The following is a 25,344-nucleotide window of genomic DNA, read 5'->3' as shown; positions in this document are numbered from 1 at the left end:
AAGTAGCTCACGCTAGAGAGAATCTGGAGTGCACAGTATGTGATAACATGCTAGTCCAGTGAGGAAGAATATTTGAGCTCTTTATGGTAAAGAGGATTAATATGAAGTAAACTTTCTTTTGAAGCCATGAAAACTAAATTACTTAGCTTTTACAGACTCCATATAATTGCATAAGTCAATAGCCATGCCTGAGTGTGTGGGGTCCAGCCAGTAGTTAAAATAAACCTCATTCTTCTTGTAAGAGAAAGTCATATTATATCTGATAGGCATCTGCATTTCAATTAAATTATTGGTGCCCAAAAGTACCTTTTGGTACTTAGTTCACTCTCTTTGTACTCATTATCCTTACCTAATTTCCTCTTACTTACTGCAATTTGGAATTAGACATAGTAAAAGCCAGCACTTCCTATTCTGGTTCTGTTGCCAATGGCAGGTCTGCAAAATGATAAGAGAATCTGGTAATTCAGGGGGGCCTATGGCACATCATGGGACTCTGATAAATGTCTGGCTGACAATGAAAGGCCAGTTGTCTGGAAGACGTGATTTTAAATACAGATGTCCTGAAAGACATCTGAGTCATTTACCATTTGGCTAGAAAATCTTTCTTTACCTGGGAGAGAGAGATGAGGACAGAGTACCAAATATGTAACCACACGAGTGACTGTCAAAGAAGTAGAAATATTAGCTTCTGCTGAGCAGTCTTTATATTTTTGTGTCCCTTACGTTTACTATAGGGTCAGGGAACAACCTAAGGCATGACTTAAAAAAAAAAAAGTTTGAATATGCTGATGCAGAACCATATATTGTGTCAAAAGAAATAGAGTAGCCATCCACCCAGCCTTGTTGTGGTGTTGTTTAACCTTTTGTACACATATAGAATGGCATGTACTCCTAGGTATAAAGCCTGATGAATTTTCACAATGAGCACATCTGTGTAATCAGCACTCTGACCAAGAAACAGAATTGTACCAGAGGACCCTCTTCTGTTCTTCAAGTCACTACTCCTCCCAGACACTCTTCCCTGGGTAAACATGTCTGCCTTCTTTTTTTTTTTTTTTTTTTTTTTTTGCGGTACTGGGATTAAACCCAGGGCTTTGTGCTTGCACTGTGCAAGCACTCTATCTCCCCAGCCCCATGTCTGGCCTTCTGCAGCACAGATTAATGTTGCCTACTTGTACTTTTGTGTCTGCTTTTGTTTTTCTCAATGTTATGTCTTATGAAACTTAGCCATATTAGTGCAAAAATAAGTAACTTTTTCATCTCCTAGTTTATACTCATTGTAATACATTGGTACTTTAAGGTAGTTCACACACTCAGATAATGCAGTTATCAGGTGAATACAAGATCATTGGACTTGCAAGTTTAGTCATTGCTCTATCAGACTTATAATTTCAGATGTAGTATTAAGTGTTAGTTTTGAAAGTGAACAAGCATCACTTAGGCACTTTGTATGTTTTAGTGGAAGCTTCAGAGTGAATCAGATGTTTTTTTCTTGAGCTAGGCTTTTATAGAGATGAACTTGGGAGAAATTCATTCACTATCTCCCATGATGAGTGATCTCCTTTGCCTGTAAGTGATAGCACTGGAAACTGTCGTAGGTCATTGAGACATGTTTTGAAAGCATATCCTACAAAGGGAAGGGATGCTCAAACTCCCCCATGGACACATTCTCTACCTTTCACCTAGAATTGTCCTGCTTGGTAACTTGACTTTGCAATGAGACACATGACCCAGAGGCTTCTGAATGTCATACTTTGTAAATTCTACTATAAGAAAGTGATTGGCGTTATTTTCTTTTCAGTTATATTTCAGAAACACACACACACTCACACATACTCTCACATACTCACACCAAATTGCCCCTCTGACCTGCTGACTGTGTTCAACAGGCAATGAGATACTACAGCTGGCTTTGTTGGACTTGCCTCTGGCTGAGTGAGCCTGTGTTGAACTATAAATCTTTTTAGAAGCCCTTGGTGACAAGAGGTTGTTCAGAGACTGATGCTGGATAGCCACTTGTCATTCTGCTGTAGATACTAAAGGCTGAGGAAAGTTAAGAAATGTCATTTAATCAAAGGTGTTTGGAATTCTGAAACAAATTCTACTGGCTAGTGGCTAAATTGGAGCCAGTGATTATTTTTAAAGTCCATGAAGATATCTGAAACTCTAGTCTGTATCAATTCAGAATCATTTCCATTTGTTATGTTCAGGCTCATTCTCTTTCATCCCTATCATCCTTAAATCCAGAAACGTTAATTACTTCCATCTATCAAAGTATTTTCCAGCCTTTTATAAAGTAGCAGAATGGTGTTTTTAAATTAAAGAAGAAAAAAATTCATACACAAAGCAATTTAGTACATATTTATGGATCCATAAAAACATAGCAAAAGTATGAAAACTGAAGACTAAAGCAATGCATGCCAAAGTCATGATAGTGGTGGGCTTTAGGCAGGGAGAATGAAAAGTGGGATTGGAAGAGCATTGAGCTTTTATTTGTAGTGCTTTATGTTTTATTTCTAAAAAATCTGGACAAATCTATAAAAGTCATCTATGTATATATTAGAGAGTTTGTCTTCCAATTTATAGAAAAAGTAACAGAATCTAGGTGTGGTGACACATGCCTATAGTGCTAGCTTACTCTGGAGTTTGAGGTATAGGGGGTCACTTGAGTCTAGGAGTGTGAGGTCAGCCTATGCAACATATGACAACATGTTTCAAAAAAAGAAAAGAAAAATAAAAAGTAACTGAATAGTAATTCCCCAAGAATCAGCAAGCGTTATTGACTATGACATTTGTTTTCTGGCAAGGTTAGGAGGCAGTGTAGTTAGTTGTAAAGTGCACACACTGGGGAAGCAGACCACGTGGGTTCTGCCTGCTTGTCCTGGTTCCATTGCTTAGTATCGTGGGTAAGTTAATTTCATCTCCATATGCTTCAGTTTCATCATTTGTAAAATGCTGTAACCATTACTTATGTTATAATCCTTGCTTCATATAGTTATTGTGTTGTTTCATAAAAAGTTAGTATATATAAAATATCAGTACCACATCTGGCACATAGGAAGCACCCAATAAATATTAGCTCTTATTATTTGTGGGGACAGGGATGACTTCTAAATGTGGGTGCATTTCTTCATTTTTAAAAATTATTAAATTATTTTAATTTTTAAAATTATTAAAAAAACAATACTGTATGTCTGGCACCATATGAAGGCTTATTTCATTTCAGTCTTGTAAGAGATATTTTATCATAGGTAAGGAAACTGAGGAGTTAAGTAACTTGATTAGATAAATATCAGCCACTACCAAATGATCCAGCTGGAGTAGAACCAAGTTCTGGAACCCTAAAGCCCCTGTTCTTAACTTCTGCATTTTATTAGTGCCAACAAATGTAATTCTTATCTTTCTTTAACAACTTCCAAAAAGCCAGGGAAAAAACTGTCTAAAGTAGCTAAATTTAGCTATATAACATATGGTTTTATAATTAGATTATAGGAAAATACATGTAGGTAAGTAAAGGATAATTTTAAAATTTAGTATTTTTAGATACCATATATTAGAGCGTCTGCTATGTGCCAGACACCATGCCAGGTGCTATACAGAAATCGTATTGTTTTCTATTAAATTCTTGTACTATACCCCTGTGTAGCAGAGATGCTTTTTTTTTTTTTTTTTAAAGAATGTGGAAATCAGTCACAGAGATAGTATATATCCTATGCGGGGTCACACAACTTAAAAATGAGATCAAGACCCCACCTGCTCTCTTGTCAGAGACTGAACATTCTTCATCACACCAAAGTAGCTTTCTTCCACCATCAGCTGTTATTTATTTATTACTTTTGAGGTAAACGTATATATTTTTGGATTTTACTCATCCTGACATTTTCCCTTTCCTCATAGTTACAAAAAATTGAAGACAAACAGCATATAAAATGTTTAGTCAGGGTGGCTTTGTACAATTAACCTCGTCACCTGTAGTGGTGATGGCTCGCTGCAGCTCTGGGACACTGCCAAAGCTGCAGGGCCACTACAAGTCTATAAAGAACACACACAAGAGGTAAGAAGGGAATCTCTTTATGCTGATTGTCTTTCTTTCTTAGACTTGGAAATCTGGGGAAATGCTTTCAGGGGACAAGTTTAATGTTTCTTATACATGTTAGATGTCACTTATTATCTGATTATTTAAATGTAAAATTGGCCTAAGGATCTGCAAAAGAAAAGAAAAGGTCAGGTTTCTCATTAGGCAGTAAAAATGCCTCCAGTAGTATACTGTGGGTGACATCATGCCCCCCAGAGAGCCCCATACTTTATGCCAATAAGGATATGTTTTCCATGTAGTGCCTTAAGATAGCAGTAGGCAGGCTTTTCACAAAATCATCACAAGATTATCTTTAGGCTTCATTAAGATTCCTGAGGCTTTTCAGAATATATTTGAGCAACAACACCAAATACTGACTATGAGGCAGAGTGTACTAAAGAAAATTTAAATGTAAATCCTATCTGATTTGTGTGTCTAGATTTTCTGTGTATGCATGTGTGGCATAGGCAATAGTTGGGGCTTTAGTCATACTAAAATACATATATATTCTTAAGAAATAAGATGGTAAAGACATACTTTTTTAAATGTTTTAAAATTTTCCTTTGATAGCAATAGATCCTTTAGGTGACAACTTGCAAATTTACTTTTAAGTTTGTATCAACCATAGTGTCTGTCCCATAGTAGGTTATCAATAAATGCTTATTAGATGTAAGACTATTAGTCTTTTGTGAGAAGAGATTGGTTATGGGAAGGTTCCAAATATCAGTTTTATTACTGTTTTATGAGAAACGATTGGTTATGTGAGGCTTCCAAATATCATTTTATAGTTGTGGCTATTGAAAATTAACATTTAAAAATTTTTTTCATTTTGTCCATGGAAATAACTAAAACATTTATTAGATATGGTTTTTCAATAACAGTAATGTGAAAATTGGAATTATCAATTCTAAGAGCACTGAAGTCTAAATTTTAAAAAGTAGGCTAGGTATTAGGGGACAAAAAGTGAAGGAAGACAGGTGCTATTCAGTATCTCTCTTTGTAAAATGTTGCTTACATTTAACTACTCTATTTTTATTTTATTGCTTTTGTGTAATAGTGAAATCCCCTTAAGCACCTTAGGGCACAGCTTGGGGTGGGGAGTAGAAAAATAATTTATGAAAAGCTTTTACTCACAGAATTTAGATAATGTTTTCTTTTTCTTTTTCTTTTTTTTTTTTTGCCAGTATTTTCCTAGTAAATTCATGAAAGTAGGAAATACTTTCACTCCTTCTGCATTAAAATAGAAAAGCAAACAGTACCAGCAGTAGTGCCTTAATTATTGGTATATAATAAAAACACATCACCAATGGGTTTTCTTTATCATATATTTTAAATACCAATAGGCATTTCAATTTATATTTATAAATTGTCTAATCTGTTTTAGATAACTGAATGTAAGTTTTGAGTCCATTGAAATAATTGCTTTCAATTTGAAATATTTGTAGAAAATTAATATTTCTAAGATTAGCACTGAAAATAGTGAAAATTTTTAGTAACTATTATATTATGAAGGTTGTTTGAATATATAGTTGTAAATTACCATGTTTATAGAGAATCACAAAATATGAAGACATCTGTGTTAAAGGAAGAATTTTGTTTGAGGATGTTCAATGAAAGAATTCCCACAGTGCATCATGTACAAAATTCAGACATTTTTTTGGTACCTTCATGAGTTTTACCATCTTCTTATACCATTTATATTATAAATAATGTTTTTGTTTTCTTCCTTTTTATAATATTTTTTTCTCTCAGAAGTTCTTTTTACTTAATTTTTGGTTGCTTTTTTATTGCCTCTCTGTATAAACAAGATAGATCATAAATAATACACCTAGTTACATAAAATAGGACATGTTGATTTGATATTTTTCTTTAAATCAACTTTAAATTGTTACTTCATTTATTCTTTTAACAGTAATATTCGTGAAGCCATAGGATTGCTAGCTAGTTTACATGTGCATTTATATACAGTAAATAGAAAACATTATAGTATATTTTTAATGTATGTTAAAATAAATGTATAGTGAATAAAATGTATGCACTAGTTAAAAATCATTTCTTGTATAACCAGTGGTGTAACACTGTATATTTCCTGGGAAACACTGTTCTAGAATATCCCTGATGGGTGATCATTCAGTCTTTACTCATCTCGGTAGAAATGAATTTCACTATATTCAGGAGTAACTTATTATTTGAGTTTTAGGTTACTTTAAAGGTTAGAAAATTGCTTTTCTTATGCCCGAATATACCACTGCTAGCCCCCAGCATTGTTTCACATGCCTTTATCTGAAGTGGTGAGACCAAGTTCACTTCTTCTTTTCTAGGAGAAGCCTTAAAAATAGCCATTATGCTCTCTTTAGTCTTCTCTCTTCCAAACTGCATTTGTCCAATTTCTTTAACCTGTCCTCCAATTACATGTCTCTACATCTTCCACACTCCTGGAAACCCTCCTTTGGTACTCTTCTGTTTTTCACTGTCTCTTTTAATGTAGTCTACTTAATTTATTCCAGAAATGTGATGATCAGTGCTGTGCTGTATAAGACTTTTCCACCATATTCTTGAGCTTCTGGTTCTAATAATATTCCCTGAAATGGTTGTATATCTTTCTCAGCTGTGTCATAGTGGTGGGTTGCTTTGAATTCACTAGTAAAGCACCTTGATCTTTGTTGTTTGAACTACTTTTAAACAGAATCACATCATTCTATAATTAACTTGCTTTTTGAACTGGAAATGTAGTTTGTTTTATGTCTTTTTTTTTTTTTTTTTAACAACTTATTCTAGATTGTCCCTATTCATTTTCTTTTCAAATGTAATTTTGGTAAGCATTTGTATCATTTAGGGTGACTTGTAATAAGTAAAGTCCAAACTAAAATTAGCTTCTACAATTAGATGTTGTTGTTATTATTATTATTATTATCATTATTTTTATTGTATTAATTTGCTTGGTATGTGAAATAATTAACTAAGATAACCTTTTTAGGTGTCTGTTAGAGCACCAACCCCACTTCTTGTTACTGATTTCTGCCTTAGGTTCAGGATGCTATAGCAAGGTATCATAGGACTGAGTGGGGTTATCAACAGAAATTTGTCATAGTTTCTGGAGACTGGGAGTCCAAGATTAAGATGCCATCATGGTCAGTTTCTGGTGAGAACCCACTTCCAGATTCCAGACCATTTTCTCACATTGAATATTCACATGGTGGAAGGAAGGTTGTACAAGCTCTTGGGAGTCCCTTTTATAAAGTCAATAATCCATTCTTGGGAACTTCATCCTTGTGACCTAATTACCTCCCAAAGGCCCCTACTTCCTGCTGTCATCACATTGGTAGTTAGAATTTCAACAAAATGAATTTTGGGAGAACAGATTCAGTCCATTGAATATACCGGGTGCTAAGAAACACTTAAAAGAATTTTGGGTCAAATGAATGCTTTGAGGAGCTCATAAATATTGTTGATAAATTAGTAAATGAATGAGTGTAGACAATTTCAATATTTTTCACTGGTATGTTCAGGGTAGCTATGTTATAAAATAGAGTAGCAAAAGTGGGCCATCTTCTCCTATGGAAGGATGAACAGCATGGTTGCTGTCAACCTGGGTGTGAGTCCTAGCTCTGTAATTTATCAGCTCAGTGACCTTGGGTGAGTTACTTTTTCTCAGCCCGTTTCTTCATTTGTAAATTAAGCGTCATAGTAGTTTGTATCAGGGTCATTGTGGAGTGCTTGGTCTAGAGCTAGCAGTGAATAAATATGAGCTATTACCATTTGCTGTTATAACTGCATTAGAAAATGTAAAATGTGTTATAAATTCTCGGTTTAACCTATTTGGCTACTTGATTGCTTGTGAGAAATGCCGTACCATCAATTTTCGTATCTTTAGAGGAATCACAAAGGAGAAATCTAACAGATATATTTTAGACCTTGAAGAATGAAACTCTGGTGATTTGAAAAGAAAGAAAAATATTATCTATGTGTACAACTTCTAAAGTTAGCATTGAAGCAGAAATCGGATTCTTCTCCCTATTGTTTAACTGGTGTTTGTTGAGGCCATTATTACTTTTTGAGCCCCCAAAATGCCTGTGCTTAGATTACTTCTGAATATATACCAGAAGTGGAAGAATAAAAAAAAAATTTAAAGTTCAGTAAGAAGGAGAAAAAATGAATGTAAACTCCCCTCCCTTTCCTTTCCCTTCCCTTCCTTCTCTGATTCAATATTGCTAATCGTGAGTTATGGTGACTTTAAAGATGATTAGAATCAAACCAGGCATGATGGCACAGGCCCAGCTCCTTGTGAGGCTGTGGCAGGAGGATTTAAAGGTTGAGGCCAGCCTGGGTGACTTAAGAACGTCTCAAAAATAAAAAATAAAATGCACATGGGGTATAGCTCAGTGTAGTATGCCCTGGGCTCAATCCCCAGTACACACCCCCCCAAAAATGGGTGCAGAATCAATTAATATTTATTTCATCTTTTAATTTCCAATATACTTATTGTAATTTAAAAAAATAGTTAAAATTTGTTCTTATTGTTAAATATCAAGGCTTATTAATTTGCTGAATTTTTATAAGATATGTGATTCATTACAGATTTTGAGTATAACTTGTGAAAATTTACTTAGAACTAAACATGAAACTCTTAGTATCCTAGTGTGGAGAAAATATATTTAATTATACATTTTATAGTAATGGTGCACCATGTGGTTAAAATCTTGTTTCCTTTAAAAAATGAAATCAGTTATTCACATTAGTAATGATAGGTGCTGAGAAGTCTATAATGATGGGTACCAGTAAAATTATTAATATAGAATGACAACTATTTATACATTTAACACCACTGTGATCCATTTAGATATATATTTACATTTAAAACTGCACAACAGATTTGTTGGTCTAAAAGGAATTTTTTTCTTCCCCTCCCCTCCCCTTTCCTTTCCTTTTTTTCCTTTTCCTCCTCTCCCCTCCCCTCTCCTCCCCTCTTCTTCCTTTGTTTTCTTTTTTTAAAAAAAAACAATTGAAACAGTTGGAGGAAAGAATTAGACTCAGTATACTTCTGTAAGGCCCCCAAAAAAGGAAACCCCAACTCTGTCCCATGGATGGACGGCAACCCCAATCAACCGCAGAGGCGTCACTTGATGCAAACCGCAAGAGGTGTTTATTCCAGCGCGCTGGGACCCAACTCCAGGAGTCCCCTAGCAGAAAATCTTGTAGGTTATAAAGGCAGAAACCACACATCGGGAGGGGTCCACATGAAAGGGAAAAGGGGAACAAAGCTGCCGGGAAATTTCAAGGGGGGTCTGGGTTTGCTGACAACATACAACATGTTTCACAATGTTTTACAACAGGGCGTAGATTCTGGTCAATAGTTTCTGGTAATCATTCTGTTTGATCACTATCTGGCTATCTGGCTCAATTTACCCTTTTATTCTCTGTTTGGGGCTGTTTCTTGGAACAGCTTTAAGGGCTTTGTTCCCATTCTTGGGAGGGTGACCTTAGGGAGTTGAGATGACTGGGAGGGTGACCTCAGACAGCTTAAAAAAATGTCCATTCTTTCACTTCCTTTTTCATATTTAGTCACATTCAGCCATTTATTTTACAGTAGGTTACTGCAGTAATATGTCATTATGGTTTGAAATAGTAGTTTAAAACTTTTGCATATGTGGAAGAAAATAGTTTCTAGTTAGGTGTCAGTTGAATCAATTCTCTTAATTTGGATTTTACTGCCAATAGGATGTAATATTTATATTAGTCAGCTTTTTGTTGCTATGACCAAAATACCTGACGAGAACAGTTTAGAGGAGGAACTGTTTATTTTGGCTCATGGTTTCAGAGGTTCAGTCTGTTATTGGCTGACTCCATTGCTCTTGGCTGAAGGTGAGGCAGAGCACTATGCAGAAGGGCATGGTGGGAGAGTGCAGCTCTGCTTCTGTCTTCCAAGAAGCAGAGAGAGTGGGGGAGGGTTTGCAGGGAAGATGAACCATTCCAGGGCACATCCCCAGTGACCTACCTCTTCCAGCTATGCCCTACCTGTGTACTACCCATTTGGCTCATTCATAATAGGATGGATCGATCAGCTTATAACTCTCATAACAGCTCTCATAACTCTCAGGTTACAATTCTCTGAACATTCCTGCTTTAACAGATGCTTTGGGGGGGATACCTTGATCCAATCTATAACAATATCAGTTGTCACTTTTCAATTCTATTATATTTTAAAAGCATGGCCCAAAGGGAAAATGACATCTGATGAAGATGAGCATCTGTGTAAGTTAAGGTCTGTGAAAGCACCTGACACATTCAGGCAACCTCAAGTCCTTTGGTCTAACTGGAGCTTAGAGTGTGTAGTGGCATGATGGGAGAGGAAGGAAGGAAGGGAGGGAGGGAGGGAGGTAGGGAAGGTCATTTCCTGATGGACCTCTCGTGCCTGGCTAGCAGGGTTGCAGTTTATGCCATGAAAATTCAAGAGAATGATGATTGTATAGATTTTGGGCCACACATGGATGAATAAGGAAAACCTTTAATAAGGGGAGTGATTTGCTTTACCTTGCAAAATCATTATTCATAGTCATCTATCTCACCTCAAAGCTTTCTAAAATTTTTTGAAAAAGAGAAAATGATAGTTTTAAATAGATGGAAACTGTAATTTAATGTATTCAAGTAGAGAAAAACTTTCATGCATGATTACTGCTACAGTGTCTGTCATCGCTCTCATTTACTCAGTGTAGGTGTCAACAATACACCTGTCTCCCAAGCAAGTTAGTGAGTGAACCATAGATGGGAATTGGAACCCCATATCTCCTATTTTAGAATCTATTAAGAAACATATGTAGGAGAATTATGCAATCTTATTTCATAATTTGAAAATCATGAAACTAGGAATTATTTTTAGTTTTGCTGCAAGCTCATATGAAATGGATTTGCAGAACTTTTTAAAAATGTAGAATTTTTTGTAAGACAGCAATATAAGAATATATATTTTTATTGTTTACATTATTATAAACATGTATTATGTTTTATATGTGTACACTTCAAAAAGAAATAATGGCAAGATAATGAAAAAACTGAAAAAAACTAATAAGACTTTTAAAGGGAGTGGGAAAGAAAGCAGGGGAGTGAGGACTGTAAGCACAAATGACCAAAGCAGGAAGCAGACCTTGGATCAGCAAGCTCTTTATTCAGCTGCAGAGTCAATTGGTCAAATACCTGATGTGGCTCATTTTGTGAAGGGATGGGTACAAATGGCAGTGAGCTGAAGCAAGGGTCTGGGTTTGTAGGCTTGATTTAAGGTGGGACAGGAGTGTGGATGGGGAATTTCCTGGGGTTTATTGTATTGGGGTCAGCTGACACATTAGGGTGGGGGTCAGGAGGCCGTCAGGTACAAGTTCCTTTTGTGTTCCTTCCCTCTTGCCAAGGCCTGGGCTTTTAAATGACAAAAGCTTCAATTTTACCCCAGACAAGGTGGGTGAGGGAACGCTGCAGATAGGAGAAATGTCCTTGGACTTATTCTGCATATTCTTCAAGGACAAAGATGAATATAAGGTTTCTCCATAGTTTGAGCTAGGATCATGTTATCGATTTCTATAATTAAGAATTACAATCTGAATCAGAAAGAAAAAATCAGTGCTAAAAATTGAAAAGAAACAAATTAATATTGTCCTCTGTCAAATGGCACCATGATCAGGTACTGAAATAATGATTTTAAGTGACTTTAGAAACATTGTGTTAGGACTGAGATTGTGGCTCAGTGGTAGTGTATTTACTTAGCATGCATGAGCCCCTGGGTTTGATCCTCAGCACCACATAAAAATAAAGGTATTGTGTCCACCTACAACTAAAAAATATGTGTGTGTGTGTGCGTGTGTGTGTGTGTGTTTGTGTCTGTGTGTATATGTATACACAGACATACACACACATAGTATTGTTCATCCCTAATGGAATATGTTTGATAAACAGTAAGAATTGGAAAGAACTTTTAAGCTACATTTAGAAAAATCAGTACTGTTATTTGAAACTCTCATGTATATCACAGGATAAAGCTTAACAGTGATTAAGTCATCAGAAACCAAAATTTTTAATGTAATAGAGAAGAGACATGGGTATATAGGGTAAGTAGAAACGCTTAATCTTAAAATTGGATAGAAAATATGCATTCATGTTTTATTTTTCTCAAAAAATACATATGTTCTAGTTCTTTGCACTGTAAGCACTTAGCAGTAATGCCAGGTCAGTAGCAGTGAATATCCTTAGTGCCTAGATTTTGGCTTCTAAATCCTATTTCCTACTAAAAGGAAATCTTTGGAGAAATCATTTATTCTCAGACTAGGTGGGAAATACACAAGATGAACCTAAGGCATGTTCTTGTGAAAGCAAGAATATTATGAGAGGCAATTAGCTACATGTTCAGGGTTCAGAAGAAACGAAGTGGTTTCATTAACCAAAGATGGGACATTGGATTACAGCAATGAATTGAAGCATTGGAAATGCACACACTCTCTTATATATGTATTTTCACTCATACATGAAATTATGATTATTAAAAAAAGAATTGATCATTAAAAATTAATATGATAAACAAGTCTTTATTCTGAAAACTGATGAAGTAAAGGAACAAGGCACTTATCTTGCCTTTTCTGTGTGCATTTTATGTGGAATAATAAAAAATTGATTAAAAAATTTTATAACAGAATATTAGCTAATATATATGCAGAAGGAATAACAGAATTAGAAAATCACCATTTAGTAGCCCCTATGAAATAATGACTGTAGGCGAGGGGTCATCCATGGATGTTAAAATCATTAATTTAAGTTTGAAACAGTCTCTGAACAATCTAGGATCACTAGAAGTTGGGTCAATCAGAAATTATATGCCTCCTAATATAATAGGAAGCTAAAAAACATTGAACGAATCTGATTAAGTCTCCAGATCTAACTTCCAAATTAAGGAAATAGGAAGGTTAGAGGAAGAAGTTAAATACCACCATGAGGAAACAATTAGCCAAATCCAGAATGTAGGACAGGACCAGTAACTTGTTTTTTTCAGCAAGTAAATACCATAGGAATTTTACTCATAAGCAAAGTGGAGGAAGGAGGGTTGCCCAGATTAAAGAAACTTAGGAGACATAATAACTAAGTGTAAATAATGTGCCTTATTTGGGTACTGATTCAAATAAACCAGCTGTTAAAGAAAAGCAATTTTTTGACAACCAGGGAGATAAGAATATATATATGTTGAGTGTTAGCTGATATTGGGGGCTGTTGTTATTCTTGATAGGGGTGAAAATACATAAAATTTAATAACTAATGTAAAAATAAATCCTTATCTGCTGAAGTACTTATGAGTAAAAAGGTTTGATGCTAAAATACTCAAGCAGCCAGTCAATCTGTCAGTAATGGGACAGATGAAATAAGATGGGCAAAAAAAATGTTTATAATCACAGAAAATGTTGTAATAGGTACCTGGGGGTTTATTATACTATTCTCTATAGTTTTATTTCGTGCTTTAAAATTTTCATAATGAAAAATTATCTTTAAATTAAAAGTTTTACATTTAAAGAAATATGTAGCCCTTTCTAATTGCTTAGCAATTAAAAGTCAGTATCGCTTTCCCTTGCATTGATACAGATAAGTAAAATTTATGGGCATAGTTTTTATTTGATGGTTTTTAATTAAATAGACCAACTTAAAAAGGGCATTATTTTACAGTAGATTAAAAATGAGCTCTTTGGGAATTAGTTTCAGTAATAAAATTTGTCCTCTCAAACTAGTTATGCTGAAGTTCAGATTTCATAGAGGAGCACAAAATATTGTTCAGTGTTTTTAAATTTTTTTTCTTTTTCCATTTTCTCAAACGTTTTCACTACAGCTAAGAGTAATTTCACAAGATAGGCATTTAGAGGACCCTGCTTTTAAAACATAAAGTCCAGGACTACATATTTCTCTTCCTTTTATATTTAATTTGACCATTTGCAATGTCCACTCTGAGGGAATAAAGGAGGAAATAATTTTCAGGTGGAGAGGCCAGAGGAGTAGGATGAGAGGCAAAGGAAGAGGATGGACGGGCTGTGGGCCTGCAGCAGTCAGTGGCCGTTGTGCTAAGATCAGGGGGAAGATGTTGTAGATTAAAAAAAAAAAAAGTTGTGAAATATTTCATACATTTAAATATATGTAAATGGTAAAAAATGGTATATTGAAAACTTGCATATTCACAATCTAGCTTAAGAAATAAAACATTACCTGCCCCATGGAAGTCCCCCGACTTCTGATCCCTCTTCTCCCTCCTTTTTTCCTTCCTTCTTCCCAGGAGTAACCACTAACCTCAATTTTCTATTTATGTTTTCTTTTTAGCTTTACTACCTATGTATGCATTCCTAAGTCATGCATAGTTTTGCATGATTTTGACCTTTGGGTAATGTGAATCAACATGAATGAATCTCATATAATGTTCAGTGAAGATAAGTTCAGAAGACCCATAGTATGAAACCCTTGAAAAGCTTTGTACAGGGGAATGATGTTTATACATTGTTTTTTTCTTCTGTTCTTTTTTTTTTCCAGGGCTAGACAAGCACCCTACCACTGATCCCAGCCCTTTTTTATTTTATTTTGAGACAGGATGTTGCTCAATTGCCCAGGCTGGGTTTGAATTTGTGATTCTCCTGGGATAACAAGTAGCTGGGATTACAGGCATGTGCCATCATACTTGTCTTAATATTGTTATTATTATTATTTTTATAGTTTTTTTAATGCAGTGTGGGTAATGGATTGTAAGTGAACAAGAATAGATGGGAAAAGCAGTTAAAGGATGGGTTGTAACCTCTTTCAAGAGATTATGTACAGGGCTGGGGAGATAGCTCAGTAGGTAGAGTGCTTGCCTTGCAAGCATGAAGGCCTTGGGTTCAATCCCCAGCACTGGGAAAAAAAAAAAGAAAAAAAGATTACATACAGACTCTTTTTTTTTTGGTACTCGGAATTAAACCCAGAATTGCTTTACCACTGAGCTGTAGCCCCAGCTTTTTTATTTTCAATTTTGAGACAGTGTCTCACCAAGTTGCTGAGGCTGTCCTTGAACTTGCCATTCTTCTGCCTCATTCTCCAAAGTCACCAGGATTACAGTTGTGCTACACCTCACCCAGCAACATGTGCACAGTTAACCCTGATCTTTTAAGAGGTTATCGCTCCTAACTCTTTGTCCTTGCTGTTCCTCTGATATGGCAGATTTGTCCCCTACTTAGTCTTTCCTAGTTCTCTCTACCTGAAGCCCTTCCTCCAGATTTGTAGAGTTGAGTCTTTATTACACAGAAGTCTCTGCTTAGAGAGGTCATTCCTGATTATTTTATTGAGAAGTGACCCCTGCCCCTGTTACTGTTTTCTAGTTTCCTTATTTTATTTTTCTTAGTAGCTTTTTAAAATTACAACCTGAAATTACACATTTCTTTATTTATAGGTATCTTCTGCTTAAATATAATATCAGTGAGATCAGTCTTACCTAACATTGTAACTACCCCCTTCCTTGTGCTTTATACATAGTAAATGCTTAATAAATGTTGAATAGATGAGTGAATTGACTCAGTTGGGATAACAAAATTCAGTCATCTTTTTATCTGTCTCCTCAAATATCTTTCTGGCTGTGAACTTATTCAAAATCTGAAGTTAATGTCCAAACTATGTTTATACTAGACATTTCCCCTTGGCTATTTTGCCGTCACTTCAAACTCAGTATATATAAAATTATACATTTGTGTCCATCTTCTGGTGTTCCACTTTTGTTAATGCCACCATCACTTATAGTTGATAAAACCTTGGTGTTATCATACTTTCACTAACTCTAATCCCTAGGGCGCCGTTTATGTCTGGGGGCATCTGTGGTCACTTTTCACTTCTGCTTTCTGCTTCTGACATTTTAGCCAGCCCTGAAAGCCCTACTTGAATCTTTTCTTCTGGGCATCAAACTGAATTTTCCATCTCACGCCCCTCTTGTACTTATGTCTGTAGTTCTTTAATTTTTAAGCATGATCTCCCAGCCTGTTGGTTCCTTTACTATGTCCTAATACTTTAAACATAGTACAATAAATGAGGTATTTATTGATTTGAGTTGCCTATGTGTCGCCGCCCGCGGTACCAATTCCGCGGATGTTTGTTACCGCCTGCAGCAACAATCTCGCGGGTATTTATCGGAGGTGGACTGGAAACGAACTACTTCTACTATCTTTATCTGGTGGGCTGCTTTTTTGCTTATTTGCTTGTTCCCTAGCTTATAGAGGAAGTTTCAGAGGAAGAGAGAGAGGAAGAAAAGGCTTTGCTTATCGGAGAGGCTACACTTTCAGAGATGCTACTTCTTCTTAAAGTTCTGCTGCCTCTTCTTAAAGGTGCATCCTACATCCTGTGTCCCAAAGATGCGTGCTGGAAGTGCATGCTAAAGGCATGTCTATGGTGCATTCTGCGTACTGCGATCTGTGATCTGTGATCTGCCATCTGCCTTCTGTGATCTATCAGAGGTGCTGCTTATCCTTGGTGCTTCCTATAGGTGTGGGCCTTATATACCTAAGGCAGCCAGTCAGCTTAGGATTAGCACAATTGAGGCACGCCCCTCGGTACCAATCAAGAAAGAATGAGGAATATCTGTTGACTACTAGCACAAAAGAGACATTAACTAATCAGGCAAAAGTAGATCATGCCGTGTTAACACTAACTATGCGCCACCTCTTGGCTCAACGCCAGCCGCCATCTTAGGGTTACCCAAACATGTCTTCTGCACCTATGTTTCCTTATTATACCATTTTTAACCTCACCACTATGTAAGTCCTGTCCTTAGTTTTGTTCTAGAGACCTAACCGTTGCCACTTTGTGACAGATGGGCAGCAACACTGCCATCAGCATAGTTTTCTTCTTTTCTGTTCTGCTAAGGCTGGGTTCTCTCTGAGCTGATGGAGGTGCCTGCAGTGTTAGAGAGGAGAAGCCCTAAGGTGTTGACTCCGGCATCACACTGGAGGTGTGTGGAGGCAGTGGGGTCTGAGCTGACGATGTTAGTCTTTAGCTCAGAGTTCACCCTACTGTACTTTGCAACAATGTAGGCAGTGAAGGTAAATTTGTTTTTAACCAACAATTGCTGAGTGCCTTTTAATGTGTTGAATATAATGTACTCAAAAGTCAGTGGTTTTGCTCATGAGGTGTCTCCAAAATCTAGAAGGTATGGCAGTTATCTAACACTTTTAGTAAAATATGACAAATGCTGGATTAAAAGTAGGTACAAACTGCTGGTAGAGTGCACAAAAAGGAGCATCTGATTCACTTAGGGGCTTGTCAGGGGGATTTTAGTTCATAAAGGAGGTAATGGGGCCACATCTTGACAGATAAGTGGAAATTCAAAAGTGGACAGGGGCTTTAAGTTCTTAGCTCTGTGAAGAATTCACAAACAAAATGGAATCAATCTGGGCCTAAGGAAAGCTCCAGTGAGGGTGATACCAGTAAGGGCATGCTCCTGTCCACTCAGCAGAGTAACTGAGAAGTTCTGACTCAATGGTCCCCTAAAGCAGCTTGTTCTACATAGCCTAGCATAGCAATTAAGAGTAGACTTTGCAGTTTGGCTGACCAGATTCAGATTTCATCTCTGTACCAAGCTTTAGGAACTTGGACGAGTAGCTTAGCTTGTCTGGACCTTAGCAAATAGTATCTACTTCATAGAAGTGAAGACTAAATGGGATATAAAACCAGGTGTTGTGAGCATATGACACACAGAGCTTAATAAAGATTTTGTTGTTATTAAAGTTCATTGTTCACCATTTGTGTACAATGAATCAAAATGCAGTCTGTAAAAATAAAAATAAAAAAGAAGTTCATTGTTGTTACTTTTGACTTTTCACTTCAACTTAGCACAGGAGTTGACTAACTGGTAGGCTAGAGCCAAACCCTTCCCTATGCTTGATTTGTAAATAAAGTTTTATTGAAACAGCCACATACAATCATTGATAATGACTACTGTTGTGTGCTGCTTGGGCTGGGTTTGGTACTTGTGACAGTGTGACTGGGTAGCTAGAAAATCTAAAATATTTACCATATGGCCCCTTAATAGAGGAAATTTAGAGGATAAAGTCAAATTCTGAAGCTTTCAAGATCTTCAGCAATTGTTTCCAAATCCTTTTTTCTATCTGCAACTAACAGATGTCCAACAGCTCTTGACTTTTGCTGTCCCTTGTGTGTACTTCACAAGTGCTTCCTTTAGTGTTCAAAGTGCCCTTCTCTCTTGCATGAATATGGGCAGCAGGTAGGCCAGGACTAGGGTAGGGGAAATAAGACACTCACTTGGCTACCCCCAAATTTGGTTATCAAGAGAAATGATCTGTTAATGCAGTGTTTTTAAAATAAAAAATTATGCAAAAAATTCATGATAAACAAAATGTAAAATTTCTTTTCCTTTTTTTCTGGAGCCTTAATAATTTATTTTAAAAAATTTAAAACTTTATCAGGTATAATTGACAAAAATTATATATATTTAAAGCATACAGTGTAGTATTTTGATGTAAGTATATCTTATATAATCATTCTCACCAACAAAACAATTAACTTATCACCTGACATAGTTACTATTTTGTGGGTATGTGTGGTGAGAGCATTTAAGGATTATTCCAATGACAGATTTCAAGCATACATTATATTATTAATTGTAGTTACCATGCTGTATGTTGGGTATCTAAAACTTACTCATCTTATAACTGAAAGTTTGTATCCTTTGACATCTCCTCATCTCTCCATGTCCATACACCTCCCCACCACCCACTGCTCCCCAGGTCCTGGCAACCACCATCCTATTATGTTTCCCTTACTTTTTAAGATTTCATGTCTAAGTGACAAAACATTCAGATTGTAAAGGCAGGATTGGCATTACTGATTTTTTTTTTTCCCCCTTCAGGCTCTAACAGGGCTCAGTGTAGCACTGAGGAGCAGACAGCAAGTAACCCTTTCTTAAATCACAGTAAACCCCATACACTTGTATTTCCTATGTATATGTGGAAATTGAGTTTTAAAATTTAAAATAACCTCTAACTGGTCATATTTAATGACATATACTTAGGTACACGTGAGGAATACTTTCATAAAATATAATTATGCACATATGTAGGTTTCGAATAGTTCACTGAGAGAAGTGAAAGATAATAGTGGCAGGGATAAATAAAGCTGTTCAACCAAGAGACCTGAAAGGATCACTTGGTTTCTATAAGCTTTTCTTTTTTTTAAAGAAAGGCCAGATAGGGATAATAATCGAATTTTAATGCTTTCTGATAAACATTGTCCAGGCAAGCTTTTTTAGATGAGTAACTTTCTAATCGGCTTTGACATTTCTTCATGGTGCTGCAAACAGTGATTTGTTGGTAGGTTTAAAAATATATGTAATTTGTTTTAGTGAAAAAGGTTTGGAAGTATCCTGTAGAATTATATTAAGGGCAGTTGGAGCCTTATCTACAAGGAATATGCATGGAGGTATGGACAGAATTACCTTTCCATTTCTCAAACGTCATGTTGAGATGGCTAGGACTTTATTTGATGTTTTAATAAAGTAAATTAGTTGTTCTTGCTAGTTATCATTGTTGTAGAGATAAAATGTAATATTCAACTTAATATTGTTATGCTTTCTAAACCCATTAAAATGTTTTTAGGTGTATAGTGTTGATTGGAGCCAAACCAGAGGTGAACAGCTTGTGGTGTCTGGCTCATGGGATCAGACTGTCAAAGTGGTATGTCAGCATTGCTATATTTAAAAACAAATACTCTGTTCTCCAGAGCTTCAGCTGAATTTTTTTCTTTTCCAAAATATTCTTCTGTAACTTAAGAATTGAACAATTTTCTTTTCAGAAGATATATTAGAACATTAGAACTTAAAATTTTCTAGTCTTTTGGCTGTAAACTAATAATTTACTTAGCATTGATTATTTTGGCCCCTTAAAGACCATCTTGCTTGATATAAATTAGATCTTAAATCCTTGAGATACATATATATGTGTATTGTATGTGCATATGTAAATATATATGGTATGTCGTACATGTAGTATATATAAAAGCATACATTTGAATTTATCTCTGTTAAATAATTAATCTATTCATTTATTTGTAGTGGGATCCAACTGTTGGAAAGTCTCTGTGCACCTTTAGGGGCCATGAAAGTGTCATTTATAGCACAATCTGGTCTCCTCACATTCCCGGTTGTTTTGCTTCAGCTTCAGGTAAATAAATCTGAATTTACCAAGAGCTTTACTTGCAGTGAGGGTGGCCTTGTTTTTCCCCATTAGGTGGCACTGTGTACCCTAGATTCAGAGAAAACTGGAGTGTTACTGTTCTTTTGTGCTCTTAAGACCTTTCATTCTTTATCAACCTCTTGACAAGAATTAGCTGAGACCCAAATTACTTTCCAATGAATCTAATTCTTAAAGGATATCTCCTAGAGGACAGATTTGTGGATGGTAATGTCATAACTGAGATAAATATATTTGAAAGAGAAGATCTTTTTTTGTTTTAGAGCACTGTTGAACCTGTGAGATGCAGGGGATGGGATGGGGGGCTGTCAAGGAGGGGTTGAGTTTGAAGCCAAAAAGTCTGGTCTTAAGAACAGAAAATTGTGTCCTTGACTTGATAACCAAAGGCATTATAGTAAATCAAAGCATCTGGGGAAGACTAAATAGAAGAAATCTTGAAATAGAGCACAGGTGGGCAAACTGCTACCCTCATGTCAAAATGACTCTCTGACAGTTTTTGTAAATAAAGTTTTGTGGGAGCACAACCACGTCCATTCATGTGGACGTTGCCTCTGCCTGCTTTCACACTGTAGTAGCAGAATTGACTAGTTACAGAAACCTAATGGCTCTCAAAGCCAAAAATGTTTACTGTGTAGCCCTTTACAGAAAGTGTTTGCTGCTCCCTGCTATAAAGTCTGAGGGGAGGTAAAGAATTGGAAGCTTTTATGCACAGATAATTAGAGGAGGAGAGAAGACAATAGCTAGAGAAGGAAATAGTGTACTTTTAGCATTATCTCCTTATTTAATTATCCAGCATCCAAAGATAGGCAATAACTAGGTAGGATAAGTGTTCCTTTCTTGATAATAAACTATGTCAGTGCCCTGAGTTGTTGAATTATGTTGAGTGGTTTTTAGTCAGCTTTTAGGTGCTATGACCATACTACCTAACAACAACGACAAAAACTTAGAGAAGGAAAAGTTTATTTTGACTCATTGTTCCAGAGGTTTAATCCATGGTCAAATTGTTCTGTGCCCAAGGTGAAGCAGAACATCATAGTGGAAAGGCATGGGGGAGGGAAGGTGCTTACCTCCAGGTGGGCAGGAGACAGAGAGGAGCAGAAGGGAAGAAGGGGCTGCAGGGAAAATGAACCTTTCTAGGGCATACCCCCAGTGACCTGCCTCCTCCAGCAAACCTCACCTGCCTACAGTTACTCCCCAGTCCATTCAAACTAGGATGGACTGAGTAGGTTACAGTTCTCACCTCCAGACATTCCTGCATTAACACAGGAGCTTTTGGGGGACACCTCATATCCAGACCCATAACGAGTGGTTTCCATAGGAAATATAATGACGCAGAAATCCTTTTCATAAATTAATTTTATTTTTTGAATTTTAAAATTAAAAATAACCAAATTTCTGTGAATTCTGTAAGTATTAAGTTGAAGACACTCAGATGGAAACTTGGAGGTAAATTCTATGCAAACAAATATATCCATTTGGATTATGCAATTTTTTTGAGATCCTAATAGTGAATAATGGTGATATCTATGTATGGAGCCATAGTTAATTTAAGAAACATTTTGTTCTTTGATGAAATGGACATTATTTTCTAAAAGGAAGAGCAGTTTACCTGTCAACTTATGAAATTAACACACTTTTAAGAATTTCTAAGTTGTCCGAGTCATAGCCTTTTTGTCCATAAGCTGAATTAAATCTTTTCCAAAATATCAAGTCTTTTGGGATGAGACCAGTAGTATATTGTTCCTACTTACATTTCCTTTTCTAGGGTTGAGTTCTTCTTTGATCTTTTATTTTTCTGTGGCACAGCTAATCATAGGCTGGGTGTATATCAAGTAAACATCAATATTAATGTATTTAATTTTAATTCATTAACTGCTTACCCTGTGTCTATAACTTGAGTTAATTAGCCTTTATGCTTTTAATTTAATGTAAATGATGTTTCATGCATGTAATCAGAGCTATGAGATGACCATAGTTTAGTTCAATAGTTCTAATTTTACATTTTATGTATTTTTTTTTTACCATCACTGAGAAGCTCTGACAGAGTGTTAAGTTGAATTAATATTCTTCCAAGGATGTTAATTTGATTAATGTTCACATAATTTTTTTAGGGGAGGAATGTCCTTTGGCCTTTTACATATTGTTTCAAAGGGGTCATTTCAAACTCTAGATGAAATTGGTGACATAGAAAATTTCCACCTTCATAAATGAACTGAATAATGTTTCCCTTCCAGTGAAAGCGAAGGCGTGTCTGCTGGGAGCTCTAATTGGCAGCATTCACAGTGAATTAAATTTAATAATAAGTATAATTTTATATATTTGGAAAAGTATCAGTAAGTAAAACTTAAACTACTGATAGAGTTTAAAAAATTATTCTATCTTGCTGTAATTGCATATGCAATTTTGTTTATGTTAACATTTAAGGTTCTAAAATTGCCTTCATATGTTTTTGGATGCTGGAGATTGAACATGCTAATTAAGCCCACGTTCTACCACAAGGCTTCACCTGAACTCCACCTTTATTTGTTTTTAACCATTGTTCTTTTTATGCCTTGATCAAATGTAAAATCTGGTGACAAAATCATGAATGAATACAGATGCATTTATTTAAACATCTGCAGAATGGTGTGTATTAAACCTTTATTTGGACTGAGTCATACATATCTCCCTTCCTTTTACACTGGCTTTTGTGAAACATGACTCTGGAGATTGCTCATAGAATATTCAGTGTATGAGACTGAATAGCAGAAAAAGATTAATTGTAGAATGAGCAGTATAATCTCAGTACTTAACTTTTTAAATTATTTATACAGGGAAAATGGGTAATATGTAAAAATGGTCTCTCATAGAAACATCTGTTTAATTATATTAGCTTCTTGTGTTATGTTAGAAATATAAATAGTGGTCATGTTATCCAGGACTTCTTTAGTTCAAAGTGAAAAATATTCTGACCCAAACTACATTAGGAAGAAGATGATTTTTTTTTTTTTTTTTTTTCCTGACATAGGTGAAAATTGTAGAATTAACTCTGGCTTTAAAGGCTGGGTAGATGTGAGTATCTACCTTCTGTTGATTGGTTTTGGTATCAGGTACCATGTGTTGGCAAGATAGCAGAAGCTCCAACCCCTACATCCTTTCTAGCTTCTGTCCAGTAGGAAGATTCCCTCGTAGACATTCAAAGTTTTATTTTCTCTCATTGGTTCTCACGGGTTTATGTGGATGTCTCTGAACCAGTCACTGTGCCCAAGAAAGGGGATGAAATGTTTTGACTGACTTAGGTCTGGTTTAGCCCCTGCAGGTGGGAACACAAAATGGGAGAAGGCAATACCTAAACTACCTGTGCTGAGGATGGAGAGAGTGAATCTGATTCGGTAAAAGTAGGTAGGTAGATTCTAGAAGGCCAGTATTCATTAAATTGGCTGTAAATGTTAGGCTTAAATGTCCATGTTAGAGGGCATTTAATGAACTAAAGCACTGAACCTGTTAGCTCTCAAATATGTTCCTTAGCAACAATAAAACCTTTAATTTCTTTCCCTATGAAATTGGATACAGTGAAGCTGTTTAGAATTTTTGAAAACTCATTGGAAGTTTGATTAATTGAACATTTGCCATTTTCTTGACATAGTCCTTCATGATGGTTTTCAAATAGTAGCCTGTTTCATAAATTTGAAAAGATCTAAGATTCTTTTCTACTCTGCAGAACTTTTGTAAGGAGTTGCAGTGTAATAAAAAGTAGACTCTTACCATGTCATAGTCGTTCCAAGAGAGGCAAGAAAATTGCTCACCAAGCCATGTACGATGTATCAGCAGGCGAATAAACTACTTAGCAGATTTTTTTTTTGCTTGTCTTGTGTTCATACATTTCCTATAGCATTTGTATATTCTTTTATGTAACTGGATACCTTTCACAGCCAAAGACTAAAATATTTTTGATGGTTATTACATAAGATATGGGAGAAACTATCCTATTAGAGTTTTAAAAACAGATCCAAGGTTCATTTTGATTGTTGAGAGGGACTTTGTCAGGTAGTCAGATATTTATTGAACTGTCACTGTTTACTAGGCATAGGAGATTAAAGTGAGGGAAAAAATAGAGCTCCTGTCCTCCTAGAGCATATTGTCCAGTGAGAAAGAGAGATCTAAGAAAAAACTAGAAGCACGTGATGGTAAGGGTTGTGGAATTCTTTGCAGGAGAGGCACAGTGATTAAGTACATGAACTTTGGAGCTGGACTGTCTTGGATCAAGTTCTGTGTTCTCCACTATTGTGTGACTTTGGTCAGGCTGCTTGACCTCTGTCTCTCCATTATTTCTAAAATAAGGTTGATAGTAATATCTTATCATGACTCTGGAAATGATACCTCATGAGTTCCTGGAATTCTGTGGAAACATTATTAAATACCTGAGTTTATCAAAATTGTTTGGTCAGGGATGCTTCCCTGAGGAAAGTGTCTAAGCTGCTACCTGTAAACCACCTCTTGTTAGGAGATGAGGGGCAGGAGGCAGAGGGATGGGATGTGGAGAGAACAGAGCACATTTGCAGAGCATCAGAATGGCCTTTGGAGTGCATACGTGCTGCAGGAATGAACAGCCAGTGCTTATCTGAGGATGAGAACTCTGAGAACGGGCTGAAAGTAGCTCACGCTAGAGAGAATCTGGAGTGCACAGTATGTGATAACATGCTAGTCCAGTGAGGAAGAATATTTGAGCTCTTTATGTAAAGAGGATTAATATGAAGTAAACTTTCTTTTGAGCCATGAAAACTAAATTACTGCTTTTACAGACTCCATATAATTGCATAAGTCATAGCCATGCCTGAGTGTGTGGGGTCCAGCCAGTAGTTAAAATAAACCTCATTCTTCTGTAAGAGAAAGTCATATTATATCTGATAGGCATCTGGCATTTCAATTAAATTATTGGTGCCCAAAAGTACCCTTTTGGTACTTAGTTCACTCTCTTTGTACTCATTATCCTTACCTAATTTCCTCTTACTTACTGCAATTTGGAATTAGACATAGTAAAAGCCAGCACTTCCTATTCTG

The 25,344-nt window shown here is 36.0% G+C and overlaps 1 protein-coding gene across 2 annotated transcripts in view; it reads left to right on the top strand.

Annotated features, from left to right (window-relative positions):
* The window catches only part of PEX7 (peroxisomal biogenesis factor 7), a 90,103-nt gene that overhangs the window by 24,329 nt on the left and 40,430 nt on the right, over positions 1–25,344 (top strand). The window contains exons 4-5 of one of the 2 annotated variants that reach the window (XM_079148467.1): positions 19,711–19,788; positions 20,166–20,274. The exons of the other annotated variant lie outside the window; for it this stretch is intronic. Coding sequence (XP_079004593.1) covers positions 19,711–19,788; positions 20,166–20,274 — 187 coding nt within the window. The remainder of the gene's footprint in view (positions 1–19,710; positions 19,789–20,165; positions 20,275–25,344) is intronic. 2 annotated transcript variants of the gene reach the window in all.

The sequence above is a fragment of the Sciurus vulgaris genome, assembly GCF_902686455.1.
Source record: "Sciurus vulgaris genome assembly, chromosome: 7".
Classification (NCBI taxonomy): Eukaryota; Metazoa; Chordata; class Mammalia; order Rodentia; family Sciuridae; genus Sciurus; species Sciurus vulgaris.
Note: the sequence above shows the minus strand (reverse complement) of the source record. Positions and strands in the feature narration are given on the sequence as shown.